Source organism: Colius striatus, chromosome 4, assembly GCF_028858725.1.
Source record: "Colius striatus isolate bColStr4 chromosome 4, bColStr4.1.hap1, whole genome shotgun sequence".
NCBI lineage: Eukaryota > Metazoa > Chordata > Aves > Coliiformes > Coliidae > Colius > Colius striatus.
The window spans coordinates 74463677-74487191 of record NC_084762.1 but is presented as its reverse complement, the minus strand read 5'-3'; the positions used below and the strand labels follow the sequence as shown (position 1 = coordinate 74487191).

Genomic DNA, 23515 nt, shown 5'->3' with positions numbered 1-23515 from the left:
CGGGGCTTCTCCTCTTTCTTTCTCACATACAAGCCAGGTCTAGTGAGGCAAGAAAATATGTATCTACTAAGAAGATGAGGGAGGCGAGGGGGGAAAAAAGCCATATAAACATCACCTCCTCGCCTTTCTTCCCAGGGAGCATGGCTCTGGAAAGTCTGATCCCAGAAATATTTCAAGCGGGCTTACAGTTCAAAGGGTTCATTAAATCCAGGATTCTTACCACGAGAGAAGTTGATCAGAGCAGCCAGGCTGTAATGTTTAAGGGGCTCCTTCCTGACACAGCCCCGTGGGCCATGGCAGGGCGCAGCGTGCCACCCCCTCCCCGCGTGGCACCAAGCACTTTGCCTGGAGGCCACCTGGCAGCCCCCGCTCTGCTGGGCCCTGCTGCAGCTCTCACCGCCTCTGCTCCATCAGGTGCATCACAGCTGAGCCATGCCGGAGCCTTCCTAAGTCCTTCTCATGGAGCTGCAACAGCCCAGGCTGGGCTGGAAGCTGTATCTCGTCGGCCCAACCAGCCCACGATTCTTAAATCGATCTTCTGAATAAAGTTTAAAGCACACAACAAATCCAATTCCAATACTTCCCCTGCAATCAGCGATGTTCTCCCCCCCTCCCCACGTGTGTGCCATATTTAATCCAACGGTGGCCCTACATTTTAATCATTATGGGGATAAGGTGCTCTAAATCCTTCCTCCAACAAACAACCCCAGTCAATCTATTTGTCTAAGACCTTTTCAAATAAAACTGTGAAAGAGGGATTTAATTTGCAGACAGATACTTAAAAAGACAAAGTCGTTAATTGATCCATGTTTAATCTCTTGAAGAATGAAGCTTAGTCAGCAGTCTCCTGAATCAAGAATAGATCACATTTTTATTTGTACATGATCATTTCAGGGCAATTGTACCAACTGGCATATATTTGTATCATGCTGCTACTAAATTACAGAGTATTACTGTAAACTCATTCTCAAGCTGCTTAACTCAAGAATGGCTAGAAGCATAAGGCTATCATTAAAAGCACCCCATCGAAACACCAAAGCCAACTAACCCACGCTGCCCCAGTCAAATCAAACACCTCTCACCCCTCACGTACATTGTACATGTTTTACAACCGTACTGCAGCAACAAGAAGCCTTCTCTCCTAGCACATTGCATAAAAAAATAATCTCCTGTCTTAAGGAACCCAAATATCCCGTTATTAACAGAAAACGTATGCTGACCCATCAACAGCAATTTGCATCTTGAAAGGCTTATGACCTTTCAAAAGCAGTTTTCTCTCTCACACCAGAGAGGCTCATACACTTTCCAATTTAAGAGCTCCAGTTGTATAATCCAAGACTATATAGCCAGGCTGCATTTTGTTTGTATTTCATTTAAGCATAGAGCTCTTCCACCACAGAAAATACTCTTCTGCTTGCTGTGACAAGCTTCTCTCCTCAGCTCTGTCCTGCTGCAGCCACATGTCTTCAGACACGAGGAATCAGGAATACACTTGTTACATATGCCAGTCCAGACCGCATGCAGCTACATGCAAAAGTGCACTGGGAAGTCACAATCCGTCTGACCAAAAGATTTCTAACAGGGAAGCAATAACTCTGAGTGTATTGTTACAGCATCCACTGGTCTGAGTTGAAAAATGAACAATACGCTTCTTCAGGGACACACAAGATCGTGCCAATGGATGTGTTACTGTTACAAAGCCTTAGCAATGCAGACATCACAACTCATACTCTGTTTATGCATTAGTTGTTTTTATGAATAATGCTACAAAGCTTTAATTACTTCATAATCCTCAAGGGCTTTGTTGGGGCTCAGAATCACCTCAAATTTGAGACAGATCAGAAAGGCCACAGAAGACAAAACAGACGTTCTTTGGTACTTTTGGCATTCTACTGCATTGCAATGATATTTAAACCTCAATATTAAGCCTTGCAAATCTGTACTGTAAAGATGCTGGAGTTCTTAACAAAACGAGACCTTTTTTATCTGCTGGCTGGTTGTATAACATGTAAACTAACCCTGTCAAGCTAACAAAACCCAGTGCTTCTCCACAGCCTGCAGCCAACGAAAAATCCCCTCGAGTGACGTATCCCAAGAGAGTTCTGGAGCAGTGGGAAGTAACGTCTGGGAGAACATCTGCCCAAAGACCAAGAATGAGGTCTTCACTCTCCTCAGTTGTTTCTTTATCTAGAACATTTGGAGAGTCACCTTCTAGAGCCTTTGTGTTATCTTTTTTCTTCTTCTTCTTCTCCTCTTTTAGTTTCTGCACCTTGTGCTTGAATATGTCAGGATGTTTGGGTTCTTGAGGACCACAGAAGAGTTTGTCTTTGCCAAGATGCAGCAAGTCGTCTTCCGTTGGGATGCAAATCATGGCATGTAATTCAGGGTTCCCCTTTCTCAAAAGAGACAACTTGACCCACACGAGAGCCCTCGGATAGCTCATCAAGATTGGCAAAAAGACATCTTCAGTAATTTCCTTCTGCCCCAGTTGAGAAATAAGGCGGACTCGCCGATCTTTCCCAGCAGTGGGGTAGCACCAGGCTGCTAACTGCATTAGTAGTCTCTCGCTCCTATTAAAATTGTTTGTAAATAAACAAATGTCAAGGATAGTTATTAGCAAGTCGTACAACAGAAATCCAGTGCCCTGGTTATTTGCAAGAGTGGGATTAAAAAAAAAAACCCTGGGGGCTTTCTGTAGCCTCTCAAGCAGGTAGTTGTATCATTCCCAGCACAAAGAGAATGTGAGTGAATGGAATACACACGTGAGGCTTTTTCTTCAGGAGATATTACTTGTTAAACTCCCCAAACTTGTTAAATCACAAATGCATTAAAAGCTGCAGTGACATTAATGCACTATGGAACTGCCAGTGTTTTCTTCCCTGATAACTATGCAAAAATGAAAAGACCTGCATTCAGGCACTTTCCAAACACTGTTGCTGCCCTCATGTGTTGCACTGGATTGCAGGAGATTCTCTGTTTTCTTTACAGTCCTTACTAAGTAGTGCAAGAACCACCTGTGACGATGTACTAAAATAGAGAATGCAAGCTGATTTACACAGCAAAACATAAATATGAGCCTCAAAGCACCACCCACCCGGAGGCAGACAGAATATGCCAACTCCAAGAACACACTGAGCTCAAGACTGTTTAAGAAATTTACTTCATCTAGTCACCAAGTTTTGCTGGGGAAAAGCAGAAGGATTTCCATTCAACAGCAAATTCTCATTCACGACAAAACTATTTCATTCCCTCACTGCATGTGGATCAAACAATTCTCTTGTCTTAATAATCAAGGCTAAGCTCTTCCTTTCCCAAATTCAGTAATTCCCAATAAAGAAATAACACTTCACATGCATGCATCATTTTGACATACCTGAGAACAACAAAGTCACTTGTCATGGTGTTGTCTCTCTCACCAAGATCTTGGGTGCCTCTAACATCCTCTGTCTTTAGGGTACCTTCAGAAGTTGTTACTTCCATGGCCGCCTCTATCTCACCAGTCTCAGTGGAAGCTTCTTTGATCAGTTTTGCTTCAGGGTCACAAAATCTATGCCCTACAGTTGCACAGCACTCAGGGTGTGAGGAAGAAGGACATACAAATTCTCCTGAAGCTTTGATTCTTCCTTCCCAGTTCTTTGTCAACTGGCCCCAAGGACAGATGAAAGGGGTCAGAGTGCCCAGCTTGACATAATTTGCCCTTTTTGCAGGTGGACGTCTAAATGACAAATCAAACAGGTAAGAATATTTGCTTCCTGAGTCCCTATTCAGCACATGGTATTTCTTCAAAGGCCTGTCTACTTTGTCCTGCTGGTCTAATAACGTTTTCTGCTTTCAAATCCAAGTATTTAGAAAGTTAACTGTCCATTCCCTTCGTAATCTCATTGAATAAGAATTCTAAAGTTATACTTCCAGATAACATTGCTGTATTTCTGACCACCATATCCTTTCAGCCATGCTGCATGTTTCTATCTACTGTGACTGACACCACCTTTTCTTTTAAACTTTTGCTACTTCCCTTTCTTAGGTGGAAGGGGAATCAATGCTGGCTGGTGCAGAGGACACCTCCAGCCACATCATACTCATGGTTAAGAGATCCGTGTTTACTGTAGAGCAAATGAAGGCAAACTTCAGAATACCTGGTATTAAAAAAGTGGACACTGAAATATACCTCTTTCACTTTGCTCTTTAACACTTAATATATACTTTGATATTCTGCCTTTGCCTTCTCCTACCTTCTCCCTCATTTGCTGCTAAGGGAGCTTGAAATAACTTTATTTTATTGTTGTGCAGCATTGTTATAGGCTTATAACTGAGCAGATCTCTGGGAACAGAAGGTTTCAGGTAATTTATATCGTGTTTAACAGAGCTTTTCTGTTAAATAGATCTAGGATTACATTTTATAATACTAGGATTTAAAACACCAGTGAATGATCTCAATGAAGTCCAAGCCTAAACATACCCAACAGATAATTAAGGGAATATTTTAAGCAGTACTCTTTTTCATGCCTGCAATCAATTTTTAAGTTAATATTACCGTTTGAATTTTTCAAGAAGACTGGTTTCCAGTTCTTTGGCAAATTGCATTCCCGCCCGGCAGTCCGGGAAATCATTTGGAATGTGAGGTGTTCTTTGATATTCAGAATGCTTTAAAGCCTCTTGCAAGCCACCGGCTCGTACACCTCGATAGATCTGTTATAAAAACCAAACCCAAAAATGTCACAGCTGTACTGATTTCCAATTCATGACTCAAAACAAAACAGTAACGATCCAGAAGCTGCTGCCTCAGAAAATAGGAAGTATGTCACTTGAGCTTTAAAAAAAAACAGCTTAAGTAAGGTTTTCACAGTTCTGGGTGCTTATTTCAATAAAAAATGTTAGTCATACTCTTTAAATTCAATTCTAAAAATCTGCAAAACAAAACTGAAGGCAATTTAAGAGGTTCTAATCTTGTATGTTGCCAGGAATGTCATATTGCTTCGACAAAGTCACTGCCCAATTTATTTTAACTGTACAATAGGTATCACTGCAAATAATCCCAATGTACATTCAAAAGCATAACTGTAACTGCAGAAAATAATTAAAACTTTTATCTCAACATTCAAAGCAGGATCCTCCAAAGAGCACCAGAGGAGTATTTAAGACTAAATCAAACTTTGTGTTTCAATCTCTATCCCAAATCAAAGGCAACCAGTTTGTTGCTAAAGTAGAACATGCAGCCAAGCTGGACAAGGATTAGCAGCAGGCACCAAATGATTTCTCTTTAGAGGCATATGCCTGTAGAAACACAAACCCAAAGAGCTATGGGATCAGCTTTCTCTCCTAACTCCCCACTCTGATTTCCAGCTTTAGACTCCCACGTTGGGCACAGTTCTGCCCAACAGAAGATATAGAAAGCTATGGTTTAAGACCAAGCCGCCTCCGTTGTCATCCAGTTCATAAACTCTTTTAAAGCAGCATTTTTATCCTCTAACAGTAAGTTGGTTACACAACGTGAAATGAGAGTTGGGCAGAGAGGAACTTCATGAGGTTCAACAAGAACAACTGCAGAGCCCTGCACCTGGGGAGGAACAACCCCATGCACCAGTACAGGCTGGGGGTCGACCTGCTGGAGAGCAGCTCTGCGGAGAGGGACTTAGGAGTGCTGGTTAATAATAAACTGAACATGAGCCAGCAATGTGCCCTTGTGGCCAAGAAGGCCAATGGCATCCTGGGATGCATCAAGAAGAATGTGGCCAGCAGGGCAAGGGAGGTTCTGCTCTCCTTCTACTCTGCCCTGGTGAGGCCTCATCTGGAGTCCTGTGTCCAGTTCTGGGCTCCCCAGCTCAAGAGGGATAAGGAACTTCTGGAAAGAGTCCAGCACAGAGCCATCAAGAATATCAGGGGACTGGAACATCTCTCTTATGAGGAAAGGCTGCAAGACCTGGGGAAACTTGGAGAAAACTGAGAGGGACCTCATTAATAGTTCGAAGTATTTGAAAGGTGTCTGTCAAGGGGCTGGGGCAACACTTTTTTCTGTAGTCTCCAGTGACAAGACAAGGGGTAATGGAAAGACGCTGGAACACAAGAAGTTCCACTTAAACATCAGGAAAAACCTCTTTCCTGTTCAGGTCAGGGAGCCCTGGCACAGGCTGCCCAGGGAGGGTGTGGAGTCTCCTTCTCTGGAGGTTTTCAAACCTGTCTGGACATGTTCCTGTGTGACCTAATCTAGGCAGACCTGCTTGTGCAAGGGAGTTGGACTAGATGATCTTTTGAGGTCCCTTCCAAATCCTACTATGCATTGCTTCTGCGAAGTATAGTCTCTAAAAGAAATGATTTTTGAACCAAATTATAGGATTTGACATTTTACCGGTAATTTCCAATGAAAGTCACTTACAAGAGGAATCCAGAAAGCCATTCCCCAGCCCTTTGGGAGATAGATATCCCAGCCACTTCCCCATCCTGGTCGATCTTCTCCAGCCACCTTCCCTGGCTGCTGCACCAATAGTATGGGAATCTTAGATTCACGAGGACCCAAATCAAGGTGTGATCCAGGTACCAGTAACTGAGCTCTCATATGGTTTAAATCCTGAGAAAGAGGAGACATTTCCCATAAGTTAGTAACCATTTCTTCAGATATTCTTCCAAGATACAGTGAGGAATTAAGCTTGTAACTAAGAAAAATATACTAGTAACATGCCACGTATCCAAAGAAAAATGGTTTTAGACAAAAAGTATTGAGTACCCTTTGAGCACCCTTTTTCTCCCCTTCTTACTTTCATAGACTTTGACAGAGCAAAAATGTGCAGCACAGATAAGGAAAAAGGAACAAATATTGCAACTAGGTATTTATAGATTTGTGCCTGAGGCTATAGTGAACAGGGGCTTTCAGACAGTCTGTCATTACAGGGAGCAAAACTGAACTACATCCAAGGAGATGGGAAGAACATTTGGTCATGAAACGGTTTCACATAAAGCATGCTGGCACCAAGGCTTTGTCAATCACCAGTTCTTATATTTCCTTGTACCACATTGAGAATACATTTATTAAAAAACAGACCACCAGAGCATTTCTTTAGATGTCCCTTCTGCACCTGCTGTTTTATAAGGTAAACAAAACAAATTTCATAAAGACACTATTTAGGGACATGTTTCTACAAATATTTTCTCCTTTTGATTACCATGGTGCCAAATTTTATCACCTCTTGAGACCCAATGATCTTTTTGCCCATGCATTTTATGGGTTGCCCCTTCATTGCCCATGAAAACGTCAAGATAGATTTCAAACCTGTAGCAGCACATTTAGGGCTCTCTACAAATCACAGGTTATTGCACAGAATGCCCACAGTGTGCTGCAGTTCAGAACCAGAGGGATTTATTTCCTTTCAACTTCCACAATTCTTTTGTCAGGAGAATTGTCCTGGTTATGACTTATGGGTGAACAGTCAGAGTTTCTCTGTGCCACTTCATTGCTTTTATCTGCTGCACACAAGTAAAGGCGATGTACATAAATCCAATTCCAAACCCTCGGGATAAATACACCTACAATCACTAGACAATCCAATAAAACTTTCTTCTAACTGAATTATGAACAATAGTTGTCCAAGAACATTACACAAAGGCTTCAAAATTAGGCATTTCAACTCAGCAGCTGGACACTACGACATTAGGGAACTACTGCTCTTGGATTTATACAAGCTTCAAGAGTTTAACTCCATGGACTTTATGGATCATTAACCATTTTCTCCATGGCGATCCACATTCTTAGTTACCTGCTCTGAGATTTTATTTTCAGTGACGTTCTTACAGATGTCCTGGTCCCAGATAAAGCTGTGAGCACAGTCTACAGGTACACCCTTCAGGTACAGTTGCCTAACTTTATCATTATCTACAAAAGAAGAGAACCTTCCAATAAAAATAAAACAGTATCTGTGGCTTAAATACTAAATTTCCAAAGCCACTCCACTATCATAAATACAACAAGCAGACAACTAGAGAAATAGACTGTTAAAAGCTTAACAAGCATCATTACTTCTGAAATATCTTATTATCACACATTTTTCCAAATACAAAATATGAAACAAACTTGGTTTTAGAAGCATTAACCTGGTGTTCCTCTACAGGCATTTCTTATAACAAATGACATCACTTTTGGCAATGTAAGTTATACCTTTAGCAAGCCACTTTTAATATTCTGGAATTTGACCTTTGAGGCAAAGTGTGAAGCTCAACAGGTTTGGTGAAAGTAACATTACAAAGCCTGAAATAAGTCCACCTAAGCAAACCTGTAAGAGAAGCCAGGGTGACTTTTATGAAATGTACACAAAGGAAGTATTTTTATGGATATGACTAGCATGCAACTACTTATTTATCACTACCTTCCCACTCTGGATCTTTCCAGACTCTACACTTCAAGGAAGCAATTATTCCTTACTTATGTCTGCACAGACCAACAGTTATGTGCATTACTGAAGATAAATGTCACTTTTAGCTTTTCTGAAGTACTAAATAACCTCTCCTCTCCTTCAATCTAACCAAAACAGAGAAAATATACACCTACCTTTAGTGATCTATGGATAGAATGCCTTCAGTGTACAGTATGTAATGCATGCTGATCCATATTTTAAGCAAAATGATTCTTACCAACACACAATACAATGAACATATTAATAGTTCCATGATTAAAACCTACAGGGACTGCTGATCATTTTGTCATCTACAAGGCCTTACATATTAAAGGAACATGATGTGTTGGGTTTAGGGTTTTTTTTTAAATCACTTAAGTCTTTCAAAAGAAGACTCACCTAATTTTTCCAGTTAACGTTGACAGAGTCTGAGCACAGAAGATTATTCAGTGGTGCTAGCAATACAACAGACAGTGCCAAACATAACTGCAATTGTTATTTATTTAAATCCATAATCTTTAAGATGTCTCCATTGCTAAGAGTTGCAAAATCCTTCAAAAGAAACATTACCTACTGCAGCACTCCCGACATTTTGGTGTTATTAAGCTGATATCTGCTACACATTCTTGCTGATGAGTTACATTCACATAAGAGAAAGAAATACTAAATCATTAGATTGGGGTGGTGTTCCTCCCAATTAAGAACAACAAAACTAAACAGGAATTCCATGCAAATTCTCTGTCAATTATGGAAGAATTCCCTCTCAGACCAAAAACTAGGGATGGGAATTGGAGCTGGAACCTAGAAGAGCTCGGTGCTCGTAGAGGCGAAGTACATTCTAGGGGGAGATAGTATCTCAAAGGACAAAAAGACAGCAACAAAGCTGTGTGCAGTAGCAGTAGGGAATTCCTTCCTGCCTCTTACAGAAAACCAAGGGGGATGGGCACATAACTACAAGCAAATATAAGGTAAGGAAAGTGACTTTTCCATCTTCTGTACAGAAAGCATTTGTAAACACCACAATCTCTTAAGTTAAATTATTTAAACATGTTCTAGTTCCTTCAACTGTAAATTATACACTGTAACTTTTTCTGTGATCTTTTTTTACCATTTCTATTACCATAGTTTACAGTCTATCTTTGTCATATTCTCTGAGTTCTTTACAATTCCTATATTTCATAGGGACATGAATATTTTTTTCTACTTTAGAAAGCTCTTTTACATCAGTCTCTCTTCATCACCACAGTCCGTCCAACATCCTCCTCACTACCCTAAAATACCCTTCTCTAACTTGGTACATTCTTTCTCCTTGATCCTCATTGAACTTGGGAGAATTTAGTCTCTCTAACTATAACTCAAATCATAATCCCAAATCCTCATATCAGTCTCTTATTTCTTACCTCTCTCCTGTTTTTTTCAGTCCACGTTTTCAGACTGCTGGGGAAATAACCTTACTGATGAATAAGATGCTGATGATAGTGGAAGTAAGATGTCAGAGCTAGTATAGAAAATAGGGAGTTGTATTACTAAGCACATGAAGCTCAGCAACAACCAGTATAATCTACTTCTGCTGGTGTCAGTGCTTGGTGCTTAACAAAACACAGGCAGACAGAGGAAGGTTTTGTTCCATTTCAAGCTGTTATTCTGGTTTGCGTAGTTGCTATCTAGTCTTAGAAGACAGGCCTAAGAGCAAGAGCTATTTTATCTGTAAACTTTCTTTTACTCTAAAAGCACAAAAAGCAAAAATATAAGCGCCAGCAGGGAGTAGTTTCAGAGCACTACGTATGTCGGGGTGCAGGGTACCAGGATAACTGATACCAGATACCAAAATCTCTGCAAGAGGTACCTTTAAAGGCAAAGACTAAGGCTTCATGTCTGCAGAAGGAACTTTACCTCACTTATCTTTCATGATGTGCATTCCCTCTATGCATCTCAGTCATCGATTTGTTTGAAAGCTTCACCATAGTCCCTGTTGAGCAGTTTTTAAGGCAGGGGAATTTGCATTCCCCCACAGTAGACAGTAAAAGCATATCAAAATGCCTGAAGTGTACTTTAACATGGAGAGGAGAACAGCACTAATTTGCAGTCATGTGAGTACTGACTGCTTATTGGGAGTCTTGACCTCCAGAAGACATAAACCTGCTGAGAAGGCAGTGAAAAGTGATGTACACACAAACTTTCTATCAGCCTGAAGAAACGAGGACAGTTCTTTACAGCAAAAAAACAGCTTGCAAATGTGCATATGCATTCAGCAGTGAGAGAAACTGGGAAAGACTGAAATTACCTTTGATTTGTTAGCATGTCATTCATAGGGGAAAAACTACATAGCCGTATCTTAGAATTTTGAAAAAATAAAATGGCACATGGACAGATGTGCATCATTTCACAGACTGCACGTATGACAATCCACAAGCAAAGATGATGGCTGTAACTTACCAAAACCTTTCACTCATTAAACAATGTATCTTTAAATTAATAAAGATTTCCTAAGAAAATCAGTCAGGTTTTATGGAATATTAATGGACAAGAGAGGCTAATGAACATACAGAATCTGCTAAAGCACTCTGTCATTTTAATCTTACTTATACTAATCCTAATAGTACTTACACATTTAGGAAGCAAAAAGAGGAATACAGCAAGGGTTCCTTTTTATTGCACAATCAATGTGACACATCATTAGGGCAAATTAATGACTAATAATATTTCTTAAATACAGATCAGCTCACTGTATTAGCACATCTGAGTAAGGTGACATCAAAACCAAGGCTCAGAAAGTTTCTGTGGCTCCAAGGCTTATAAAAAGAGAAGGGGTAAATCAATACCCAAAAGGAATTTCAGCTCTTAAGAGAAGCTTTTTTTCTGGGTGGGTGTTACTGTGGAAATGTTGACAATACTATTGCTGTAGTGATGTGTACTATGTGCCCTAATTAAATTCCTTCCTTTTTGGTTAAGCAAATTGTCCTTCAAAAAGCTGAAGAGGAGGATGGTCTCCATTCATGGGTCACTTGGCAAAAGAACCAGTAGAAAGAGGGAACAGAAGTGATGGCAAAAATACTAAACCAAACTAGAATAATCTTTGGGATTATGTTGCTTTTTATTAAATTCTTGCTGGATATTTCAGTAATCTGACTCAAAGTGTGGCCAACAACGGGGTCCTGGGAAAGAGTACAACACTGGAATCAGTAGCGTTGCATTTTCCCACTCTGCCAGTTCCTAGCCACTTGTGGCTTACAGACTTCTTCAGTTAGAGGTGATTCTTTTGCACTGAGTGGCCTTCAGGTTTTCCTTCATGTATTTAACTCTTTTTTTAAGTCCTACAAACTTGCTGGGCAATCAAAGAGGCTTACAAGAAAAAAGAATAAATCTAATTGGTGTATAGAGGCAGCGAAATACACAACAAGACTCTATGCTCCAAGAAGATTACAAACTAAGCTGATAGTAAAACTGCATAAAAGAAAGCCTAGACATAATCCGTTACAGTGCAGAATGCATTTTACATCTAATTTGTTCTCTCTGTGTAGGCATTATGGTTTTTTGCCACTACTCACTGTTTCAGGACTCATTATAAGGTCTTTGTGACTAGATAATTCTAAAAAAGAGTATCTGATCTTAATTATCTAACATGGATTAATTTTCTACAAGTATTAAAAAACTCTTTTTTTAACTACTTGAACAAGGGTGCCCATTAAGGCAGAGATAAAGCACAGGTAGTAGCTGTCACACAGTCAACTACAAAAATAGGTTAGGAACAACAGTCTTTGCAGGGTAACAACAGCCTCTCTTTCCAACTAACACCTAGGAATAGTCAATGAGAGAGAAAGGGAAGTGGAAGCTGGGACCTCACTCTAGAGCTTCTCAGGCAGGAGAGGTGAACTACCACGCCATAGGATTCCGGTACTACACGTGCAATAGGTATGCAGGTGATTGTGACTGATCCTGTAACTCTTTGCACACAGCATCAGGAAGTCATCCAGGCGGCAAACGCGGAAAACAGCAGCTCCTTTCCCTGCTAAACCACTAGTCCCTCCAATTCACTCCTTAACTGCTTCCTGTAAGAGGGCTGCCCTCTCCTCTTCTACTCCCTTACCATGTCGTCTTCTTAATCTTCTACTAGAAGACAGCTGTATGGTCTGTCTTCTTTCATCCTACTGCCTACTCAATCCATTCAGTAGCGTGTAACATCAAGTATTTAGCAGAACCTAAATTAGAAGGTATCACACAGTTTACCTTTCCTTGACATCTGAACAAGGGCCTTCTCCCTCCTGAATAAAAGTCAATGAAATACAGATGCAGTTTTAAGTTCGTAACACAAAAAAACCATTCAAAGGGATCAGAAAGCAACACCAGCTTTTCTGAATGTCTGTGACTTAAAAGATTTTTTGCAACTGAAGAGTAACCCCAAGCAGAAAAGTCTTGAAGATGACCATTTCTAGCCAGCCAAAGGGAAAAAAGGCACAGGTATTTTCTTCCTCTGGATTCCCTGTCTTACATAATTACTTCTCTACCATGGCCCTTCTTCCTGAAGGACAACTAGCTCTGTCAGTGGGAGAGAAACTACTAGGAGACATTTCCAATGCCTAGATACCTTCCACTGATCTTGCCTTCTTGAACACATCTTCACAAAGATGAAAAGCAGAATGAAGACAAATTACTTGTAGTTGCTAACTCCTCTACCAGCTCAAACCAGTACCTGTAAACAAGTGCTATATAGCTCACCTTACTTCTCAGCAGGAAGGAACCAAAGTAGAGGTCATACATGCTGTAGTATTTCCGACAGGAACATTAACGATGAGAAAGTTAGCTGAGCAGAACTACTTAAGAGGAGAAAAGCTGTTCTAGATACAGAGGGTAGAACAGGAAGATGTAAGAAAATCCAAATAACAGAGAACTGTGCAGGGAGCTAAAAGACAGTAAGTGAAATAGGTGTTCAACATGACTTAAGCAGAAGTAGTGTCTTGCGAACACATCACGAAGGAAATGTAGCATTTTCAAGTCTCTGGAACCTTCAACTTTTCCTATTTGTTCCTATTTTTCCTGGCTGGCTGTTACATTCCTCATATTAGGTGAGGCAGTCTGTATCCAGTCAACCTATCTGGAAATGCCTACCCAGCACTATGCACTAACCCCACTGGATACTGGATATGCTCTTGCACATTTTTCAAGGACATTCACGTCCAACTGAATTTGAATTTTGCACTGAAATGTTGTGTAAGTCAGCACTTAAATGAAAAGTTGAGCAGTTAGGCTTGCATCTTTCTTTTTTTAACATAACCAGCATTTTGGCCATTTGAAATGCTAACCTTGCAATGGTAATTTAGTTTCTTTTCCCAGTGGCATTGCAACTTTCATCATTGTAGGACTATTATTCAGAAGCAGCAGATTACCTTCTTGGACAGAAAAACAGCATGAGGAAGACTAAACTGCAAACAGAAACTTACTAAGTAGCTTTTAGCACCTGGTTGGCCTTGCCAGGATTCGAACCTGGATCATCTGTATGGTCAGACAGAGGCTTCCACTGAGCACAAGACCAGCTTTGGTGCATGTCCCTCCCTCACAACTGCTGTTGTAAAACCTACACAACTCTTAAGCTAAACAGCTAAAAGCTGTTCTGTCAGGGACTGCAGAAAGAGGGAGGAAACCGAATGCTAGAGGAAAACAGCAAGACGCAATCAGTAGATGACAGTAAATGAAAACAAGTACAGAGAGAAACTGAATGTCTTGCCTTTGTCAGTTCCAGAAGCATAATGTTAGAAAGGCATTTTACCTTGGTATTTTTCAAAGTCTGGCATGGCTTTTGTCTTCTGTTTTGGCAAATTGACTCGAGGATCTCCAACAGTGAGGCCCAGTATTGTACCTGGTGGCATTTGTGATGGTGAACTTAACCCTTTAAAAATACACAGATGAACATTGCCATGAAACCACCAATTCAGTTGTGATCTTTTCCTGCACTACTATTTTGTGCATTTTTGCCTGCAGATACATGACACCACCAGAAGCCAGAGAAGCAATCCAGAGTGCTCAATTTAACGTTTCAAAAATGCATCAATGCTTGCTGAATGCCCAGTAACACAAGACAACAACAGCAGCACTAAGCATTAGTCTGCAACTACACTTCTGCTCTGAACAGAAACAAGGTCACTCAACTCACTGACTCAATTCATCCTTTGTGTTTGGTACGTTTCTTAAAGAATAACCACTCTTTGGTTTACACTTGTCTTACAGAGAAAGGACATTTAAAAATGGTTTTTAAATTTGTTACCTCATCTCTGCTTAACTGCCTCACACTGGATAGCTTGAGCGTAATGTGAGAGCTACTAAAGCCAGTTCCTTACCTGCTTAAGTGCTTGAAAGTGAGATGTTGTTAACTTTGTTATACAACTCAGCCAAATATAAAACTGTTCATTAGAAACAAAAATATATAAAATGAGGTACAATACTTTGAGTAGGAGCCTACCATTGTATCTGTGGAAGTACTGTGCAACTTAGTGTACAATATTGTGCAGCTTAGTGCCTTAATTTGGTGTGTAAGAAGAAAGTAAGAGTATATATCAGACTGGATATCCCATCGGAAATCTCAAATTCAATTTCATGAAGGTAAGAAACAAGCTTCACTTTATCTATTAAGACTTTGAACCACGTAGACAATTAAAATTCCCTTAAAAAACCTTAATGTAACATGTATCAAATCTGTGATGTGCCAAGGTAATTACCTAAGCACATGCTCAAAGGCATCACTCTCTTGATCAAGCAAAAAATAGAAAATAAGCACTTTGAAATTGAAGTCAACTTATTGGCATGCCAGTTTCAAACACCAGAGTTTAAGAGTTTCCCCTTCTTCCCATAGCAGCCACGTGCCCAAATACCTTCTAATAGCTCAAAGATAGCACTTTGCCGTTGATGGAGAGATATTTTTTCAGAGTCCTTGCAATTTTCTACCCACCACTTATTCAGTTCTGTCTCTGAATCCGCCATCTCCTGGAAAACAACACATCTAATTAAACTCAAGTGGTTATTCAGTATTTTCTATCAGTATGAATCCACTTTCAGTTCGCCTTAACTGCTTTCTTCAAGTTTCAAACCAAAACCATTTTTTCCTGATGCAGTTTGATTTCCACACTCCACTTTAGAGTAATCCCTAATAAGATGTTGAGTTTAACCTGTGTCCAAAAATAAACAAAGCATTCCACAATGCTTCCTAATTCTGTGCTTAATTGTTTCTTAAAGAAAGCCAGAGATTTCATGGCCTCATCATGAAATTTGTTTGTTTCTCATTGTTTGCTGCAAGAGACAAAAAAAAATCCCAAACATTAAAACCAGTGATGCAAGAAGTGGACAAAATACTAAATCCTGGAGAAATTGCCTATTTGACTGAAAACACAAAAGTTTTCTATACCTTTCATGTCTTGTCCTTTAGCACTAGGTGCTCTAGCTCACTGCTTGAGAAATATCCATGGTTTGCCCAAGAGAATATGAGCTATTCTAGGCCTCTCAACAGAATATATGACTACAGCAGAAACTACAGAGCCTGCTCAACAGCACCATTGCTTCTATATTCTTCCAACCTCCACTTAAAATCCTGACAGTTCTTCCTGAGATAAACTTTAGTTAAGACGCTCAACATAGAAATGCACAGGTTAGCCTTCATAATAACTAAAGCTAGAGAGTATATGATTTTTTCTTGCAAAAATAAACTTGTATATTCTAGAAACACTAGCAAAATTACAGTAATATGCAAACTGCCAATTTCCTTACTGTTTGGAGAGAAGCAGCTTTCAGGGTCTCTGTAAGGACAGAGTGTGATAATGGGCCAATCAGACGATATCTGAGAATTTCCATGGTTCTATCACTGAAACAGGGGAAAATTTCAGATGAATATACAATCATAAAACACACTAAAACACAAAACTTTTTTCCCCACTACTGTTAAGCCAGAGTTCAGCTGTATTAAGTGCATAAAGGTCAGAGTTTCCAACTGCTACGAACAAACCTGATCACAATGCCAGTTGTCTGAGAGATCCAAGAGTAGGACTGGAATGGATCTCTAGTGCCATCACCAATTATTTTTTTCACTGGCACAGCTTCTTCTCCTTCTTTATCCTCCTTCTTTCTTTTCTTGCCAAGGCCCTGGACAACATCCAGTTGTTTTTCCTCTTGAATTGATGTTGTAGCAGGCTCAGGAACAGAGATTTTTTCAGGCTCTGAACACTGAAAAATTGCTTTTAACTCTCTCAGTATGTCCTTAAGAAAATGTAAAAGTTTGGATTAGGACAATAAGCCGTGCACTGCAAAGCTTAAGTACAGTTTTAAGAATTACACTCTATTACCTCTATTATTGTATTTTCCTATATGGATTTAAGGGAATAAACTTCAATCTGTAGAAGTCGAAGGCTTACTAGCAAGAGTTGAAAGTAAAACTGAATGTTCCTAAGAGTTTATTCTCATTCAAATTCATGTAAGAAAAATTACTAGTGCACAACGATTCTTTTTTAAGTTCACAGCTAAGTATTAGATTATGCTTATCTGTGATGAGACTAAATTTAGCCTGTTGGGGGTGCCAGTGGGAAGGATATGAATCACGCAACATCATATTGCAAAGATACCCAGAGTCAAGTGACATCAGAAAACATTTAACAAGCTCAGATATTTAAAAAACCCTCAGAAGAATGCACTTTCTGTACAAGCTCTCTAAAAATAAGCTGCACAACATAAATAGTTATTGCAGAAAGTTTTCCAACTTTTAATTCCTAAAGCCACATATCATATCCAGCTCTTCTACACTTTTCAGAAGGTACCTTCAGCATTGAAGATGGACAATGCATTAAAAAATCCCAGAAATCAGAGTTCAACCACACAGAAAAAAATACCTGTTTAAGAGCTGGATGCATCCAGATCCACAACTGTCTGTTTTCAGAGCCATCCCTGGGTTTCCAAATAAATGTAACAGGACCAAGCATATCCTCGGGATAGTGATCTGCTTGGTAAAGAGTCACCAAACCTTCGTACTTTCCAGACAGACAACAAGCCTCTTCAAATGTTAATCCTACAGAAGAAGATATTTATTAAAAAACAAAGTAATCATTTGTTTAAAAAGAAAAAGATAAGTTGATTTTTCTGCTGAGCTGCTGCTAATGCTGCATCACAATTACTTTATTAATAAGCAACCGAAAATAAGAACATCTAGTCTTAGTAGAAGACATTTTAATTGTGTTTTTTAACTAAAAATCACAATTCAGTGTCAATTCTGTGACTACTATGGAGATTGGCAGGATATTAAAAAAGGATCATCCTTTAGTTTATTCAGAATCTTCACTTTACCTGTATCAGTGCTACATAGGCGTGCAAGTTGCTTCAGCAGCTCGTTCTCTTTACCAGTCAACTCCAGGCAACAATAATATGATAAGTCCTGAAACAGTAGGATAGTGGTAAAGTGAGAATAACTCTTGAAAGTGACCCTGGCAAGGGAAGACCAAACACAGTTTCACAACTTATACTCAAATAGTCATTTTTAATTCACTAAGTTTTGTGTCAAAGAGAAATTTTTAACTTAAACCTGTTAGTTATAGGACAGCTGTCAGGTATGTCTCATTTGAGGGCCAACCCATCTCTCAAAACAAATCAAAAGGACATGGAACAAAGCATCTGTTTTCAATAGCATCCTGCTCAGGAAGATAATGCAAGGATTTTCTCAATCTCTTAGCTCTTGAGAAGACTGAAGATCAGCATTTCAGTCATAAGACTCTTTCAGTTGCCGTAAGACTCTTCTAAACACTCATCTTGCTCTCTCTGATACTTGCAACCCTTCATTATAATTATGAAATCACTAATTTCATACTTAGTATGCTGTTATTAACAGCTAACACAGCAGTACTTCAAAGGTGTTCATTGTAACCGCACGGTTGATTACTTCACCTTGGCAAAATAACAAAGAAAACAGACATAATGTGGTACCTGAAGAAGGCAGTGATTTGTCATGGCCCGGTAACAAGCTCTGTAGCTCTTCTCCGTGGGGGTGTCTCCTAAACAGTATCCCCATTTCTTTACCATATGAAATCTCTTTGCATGCCAAATATGTGTTTCCAGCCAGATATTCTTCCTTTGCCTGCGATTAAACTCTGCTACCAAATTGATGTGGCGCCTTCTAGCTTTGCGGCATTTACTTTTGGACTGTTCCTTCTTCTGATGTACAGCTTTCTCTGCCTGTTTTTAAAAGAGAAGATACTGAAGCAAATCACAAAAGGATAAACTTCCATAGAAGAAGAAGGCTAACATATATAAGGAACAGGAATCACTATCATTAAGTTACACTTTATTCTGATTATAGCTCTCCATAATTATTGAGCTTAACCATCATTTTGAAACTTTATACTTAAGTCCCGTCTGCAGATGTGCATCAAGGTTTGACTGTATAAACCAAAATCCCCAAACATTCAGAAACTTAGCAGTGAACAGTAAGATCTGCTACTTTGTGTATGAAGTTTTTGCTCAACACCAGTATGAACAAATGGAAGGTGACATTAGGAACACCTGGAAATTTGAGCTCATACAGAGGCAGTATGGACTCTCAGACTGACAGGTAAGACCCTAAGGATTCTGCAATAGGTTCAAGGGAACAGGAAAGGACTGTGATGTCTTGACCAAATTCTCTAATACCTAGTCAAGGACTGAATTATTACAGTTAAATGCATGGCTGGAGAGGAAGGCTTCACTCTCTCAACCAATGTTTCATTTGTCTTTTTGTGAAAAGAAGTGGTAGAAAGAAACAACGACTCTAAAGACACACATAAAAGTTCTTAGACATCCTTCGGGAGCTCATCAAGCAGTTGACAATAGACTGCTGATTTTAAGAATAGCAAAGGAACAAGAATGCTAGAAAGTCACTGACAAGAACACAAAAAATACTGAAGCAACTCATGAAATCAAAATAGAAAAGCACAAAATAATGTTTCCATCAGACTCATTGTTCCACCACAAAGCAGGCAACATAAGCCTCTAGATCAATGGTATGTGACTGACTGGTTCAGAAAGACATATAGAGAAAAAGGGATGTGGTATTGTAGATGAGAAATCTATGTCTTTAGGCTTATGTAGTCCAGTAAATGTTCAGATTAAAATGGTCATGATAGAAGATCTAAGAAAATGGAAGAAAATGCAGCAGAATCAGAAGAGTTAATTTAAAAGAAGTAGACTTCGAACACCAAAAAGTAACAGGGAGGACTTTTATAAATGGAAATAGCAAAGGAGACAAGCTGCAAGAAAACATGAAACAAAACATGAAACATGAAACAAAACAGCCTGTGCAAAACACATAAACCACCAAAAGACTGAAGAGAGAAAATCCAGTAGATGAAATACCACTGCATCAGGGCAAATTAAATGTTGTAAAAATCCAAGAGTTATATATGAGGACTAGAAATAAGGGTGGGAGAATAACTGTGAGAATGTACAGAGAAAGAAGGAAGGATATCATGTGAAAGGAGTTAAACAAGCAGGACACAAAAGAACCAGACCATTAAAAAATCTGTATTATTTAGAATCATAGAATGGTAGGGTTCGAAGGGACTTTTAGAGATCATCTAGTCCAACCCCCCTGCAGAAGCAGGGTCACCTAGATTTAACTGGCATGTAAGTAACTAGCCCATATCCTCTTCCTTCAGCTCTCAGAAAACAGGCCAAATTGTGTCTCTTGTAATAACTAACAAAGCAAAAAGAATGCTAACCAGAGCAGTGAAAGAAGAGCTACAGGTTATGAAGATCCCATTAAACATGCCCTAAGGAACAGGTGCGGAAGTACTGAAACAATTTCTGCATCATAAGCAATTGTCTTCAGAGGTCTCAAAGAACTCCTTGTCAATGCATGGAAAAAAAAGAATGCAGAAGTATGTTAATCAGCAAACCTTAACACACAGAAAACTTACTAAGCTCACTCCATCACTTTTGGAAGCGTCTACAGACAATGTCAGATCATTTCACACGAAAATCCTGCTGAACCACTTTTCAATATTTCATTTTCAAAACACACAGGAAGGCCAAAGGCTTGGTAAAGAAGAGCAAGTAACTCCACTGAGGCTTTCTGACTAAATCTGGAGATACTGCCACAAAATGAGTTTCATGAGCAACCAGGAACAGTCAGTCTATAAGCCTTCAGCTGCACGTAGCCTGCCAGCAACTCCAGTGTACCTCTCACATTTGGGCTTTACCACAAGAAGCACCGTGCTGGCCATGATTGGGCTGTGCTGGGCAGGATCACACCCTGCAGCTGCAGCAGTGGGTGCACAGCACAGGGGTGCTACCGAGGACTCCTGCATCCCCTGGGAGCAATGCACTGCCTGAACAACCCCTTCTGCAGCAGACCCTTCCATCATCACTACTCTAAGAACTTTTCAAGGTGTCCAGTAATCACAAAACCAAGAGGTTAGTGAGATCTACTGGAGTTACCATTGAAAGCTGAGGCACTTCCTGCATTCTGAATCCAAATGTCAGACAAAGTTTGAGAACCTGCGTACTCAGGGAAGCTTTGCAGACAAGCTCAGGTCTGAACATTAATAAATGGACAGACAGCTGAACACTCTGCCATTAGCTATGCCCACTATACAGTTTATCAAACACTACAAAAGGCACTTATACCTCTTTCCTGGCAATCTCTTGAAGCCGCCTCGGTAGGCGTTTAATATTGTGACTCATAGCTCGCCTCCGCATGTGCCTAGGTAAGGTCTGGAAAACCAGGGAGTTTGAAGACTTCTGAGTAACTGCTTTCAACATGGCGTTGATCTCAGCAGCACGAGCTTGAGCAAAGGTAGACACTGGAATGAAAAGAACTACATCAGAGTACAAGAAATGGAAAAAAAAAAATCAAAGACAGAAACACTATGTAAATTACTGCAAGCCAGAAGAGTAGTCATAGTGCATCAGTCTGATGACTTCCTGAGCTTAAAGTATACCACATACTCTTACCGAAGGTATTTCAACTCTTTAGCAGATATGGTTAAGCAAATACTTAAACACAAATGAATCCGAAAGCCATGCAAAACAAGTCCTATTTGCATTAAGTCCTTTACTAAATTAGAGCAGCAGTCTTTTCAGGTGGCATTCAAGGAGATGAAAAACAACTTCAGCATGTTAAAAAAAAAAGCAGTAATCATATTACAGACTGCTTAAAAAGGATCAAATAAAAATCCAGAGGCTGGTCTTGTTTTATGCTTGTGGAAGTGTATTTGCTATCAGAGCATCGCCTCATCTTGAGAAGTAAATCTGCTCTCCTAAATAATTGTTCTGCTAGATGGAAATTGTCTATAACTCGCATCACGGGTAAAACCGATTTCCCGGCTACATTAAAAGCAGATGAGTGTTGGTACTTATTTTGCTGACACAGAAACCAAAATGCATATTCCTCATTACAAGTGCAACTTTTCAACTAAGAAGTCTGAAAGGACTCATTGAACAAAAGTCTTTCCAGTACACAGCTACCATGTTTTGGAGAAAAACAGGAAAACCAAAAGAATATAGCATCAATTCTAGTTTTTGCTATTGCATAAACCCAAAGAAATACAGCAAATTATCACCACCAAGTTGTCCCAGACATATAAATTAGGAACTTCTTCAGATACACAAACCTGTTATGTATTTTGGCATGTCAGAAACACTCTGGTGTCCTCCTTGCCATCCTCCTCTTCCTCTGCCTCTCTCTCCTCTCTTTTGTCCTTTTGGAAAATACTGGTCTTTTCTGTAAGAGGACCCAGATGACTGATTCGAAAATTTCTGCTGCTGATACTGCTGCTCAGAATGAACATCTCCTGGAAGGTTTAGAGATGCAAAGAAGCAACAGAAATGCAAGCATATATAAACATATACACATATAAACATATACACATCAACTATACACATTTTTTCCTCAGAAGATTGCATTGCACATTCCAGCTGTTATGTTTCATCTATGTACCTGAAAATGCTATCAGAAAACAGAAGAATTTAACTCTTTTTTTGTAGGAAGAAACAAAAACTTTATATAAGGCATAACTTGCTAGATCATTCCATCTGCTTAGGAACTCTTCAGTCACCTAAATACTCAGTGACACTTCAACATTATTTTTTTGTTCAACCACAAAGATGTAATTTGTCACCTTCTGAAGGCCTCACAGTAACAGGCCCTGCTTTTATGTGTTTTTCCAGAAATGTTACAAAATAAAACATGAAATGGGGGTGTGAGGTGGTGTATTGCTGCATAAAGTACACAGGTCACAACACACAGATGAAAAAAGCACCTAGTGTAGGTAGGGGCTGACAGGATCCTTCAGTTTTCAGCTGCAAAGGTTACCTGTGTACAAAATGCTGCAGCAACAACCCACCAACGCTGCCATTTTAGGGAAATGTCTTACTGCCTCCTACCAATACTCTTTCATAAATATAGAAGCCACAGCACCAAATTGGTTAGGCTAATCTGATGGGAAAACAGTGCATTTATCACAGGGCTAGCAGGCTAAAGCAGCTCCTGGGCCTGACAGAAAGCAAACGGACATCATTGGTTCAAGACTAGAAACCGCAGCGGGCGGACAGGGATTTGCGGTGCAATCGAACAGATGATACAGAGATGTGCGTTGGCGACATTCTTCCCGATCCAGGCATAAAGGAGCCAGTGGCAGCGGCGGGCACCTCGGCGGCCCCTGGAGCTAAGCAGACAGATACCCAGCCCTGCGAACTGGCAGACCTTCCCTCCACGGTCACCTCCCCCGGCCCTGGGCAGTAGGTCCCCGAGCCGTACCTGAGGGCGGGCCGGCTCTGCTCCCGCCGCCGAGGAAGGGCCCGGGCTCTGCGGGAAGCGTGACGCTGGCCGGCTGGTTTCTCATCTTCTTGGCCCGCTTCTTCTCCTTCGCTCCTGACATCTCGGGCAGGGCCCGGGGGCTGCGGGATTGGAGGGTCACACGAACCTGCTCCTCAGGCAGGCCTGAATGCGCCCGGCGGGGGAAAAGAGGGTCGGCGTGGGGAAAGACGGTCGGCGAGCGGCGCAGCCGCAGGCACAACAACCACCAGCTCACGCCCGGCGCGGCCTCCGCCTGCTCCACGCGGCCGCCCGGGCCCCGTACTGCGCACGCGCGCCGCCAGCCACGCGCGGCACTGCGGGACTACATTTCCCAGAGTCC

At 40.5% G+C, this 23515-nt stretch overlaps 1 protein-coding gene across 1 annotated transcript; it reads right to left on the bottom strand.

Annotated features, from left to right (window-relative positions):
- Window positions 1-899: 899 nt before the first annotated feature.
- POP1 (POP1 homolog, ribonuclease P/MRP subunit) lies at window positions 900-23257 on the bottom strand. Its single transcript, XM_061995399.1, has 15 exons — window positions 23137-23257; window positions 21992-22171; window positions 21006-21181; window positions 18330-18578; window positions 17697-17784; window positions 17246-17421; window positions 16369-16619; window positions 16134-16227; window positions 15245-15356; window positions 14146-14265; window positions 7749-7864; window positions 6374-6565; window positions 4535-4689; window positions 3374-3715; window positions 900-2570 (listed from the first exon to the last, which is right to left on the bottom strand). The coding sequence occupies exons 1-15, from the start codon at window positions 23255-23257 to the stop codon at window positions 1910-1912; spliced, it is 3033 nt and encodes a 1010-aa protein (XP_061851383.1). The 3' UTR covers window positions 900-1909.
- Between the last annotated feature and the right edge of the window lie 258 nt (window positions 23258-23515).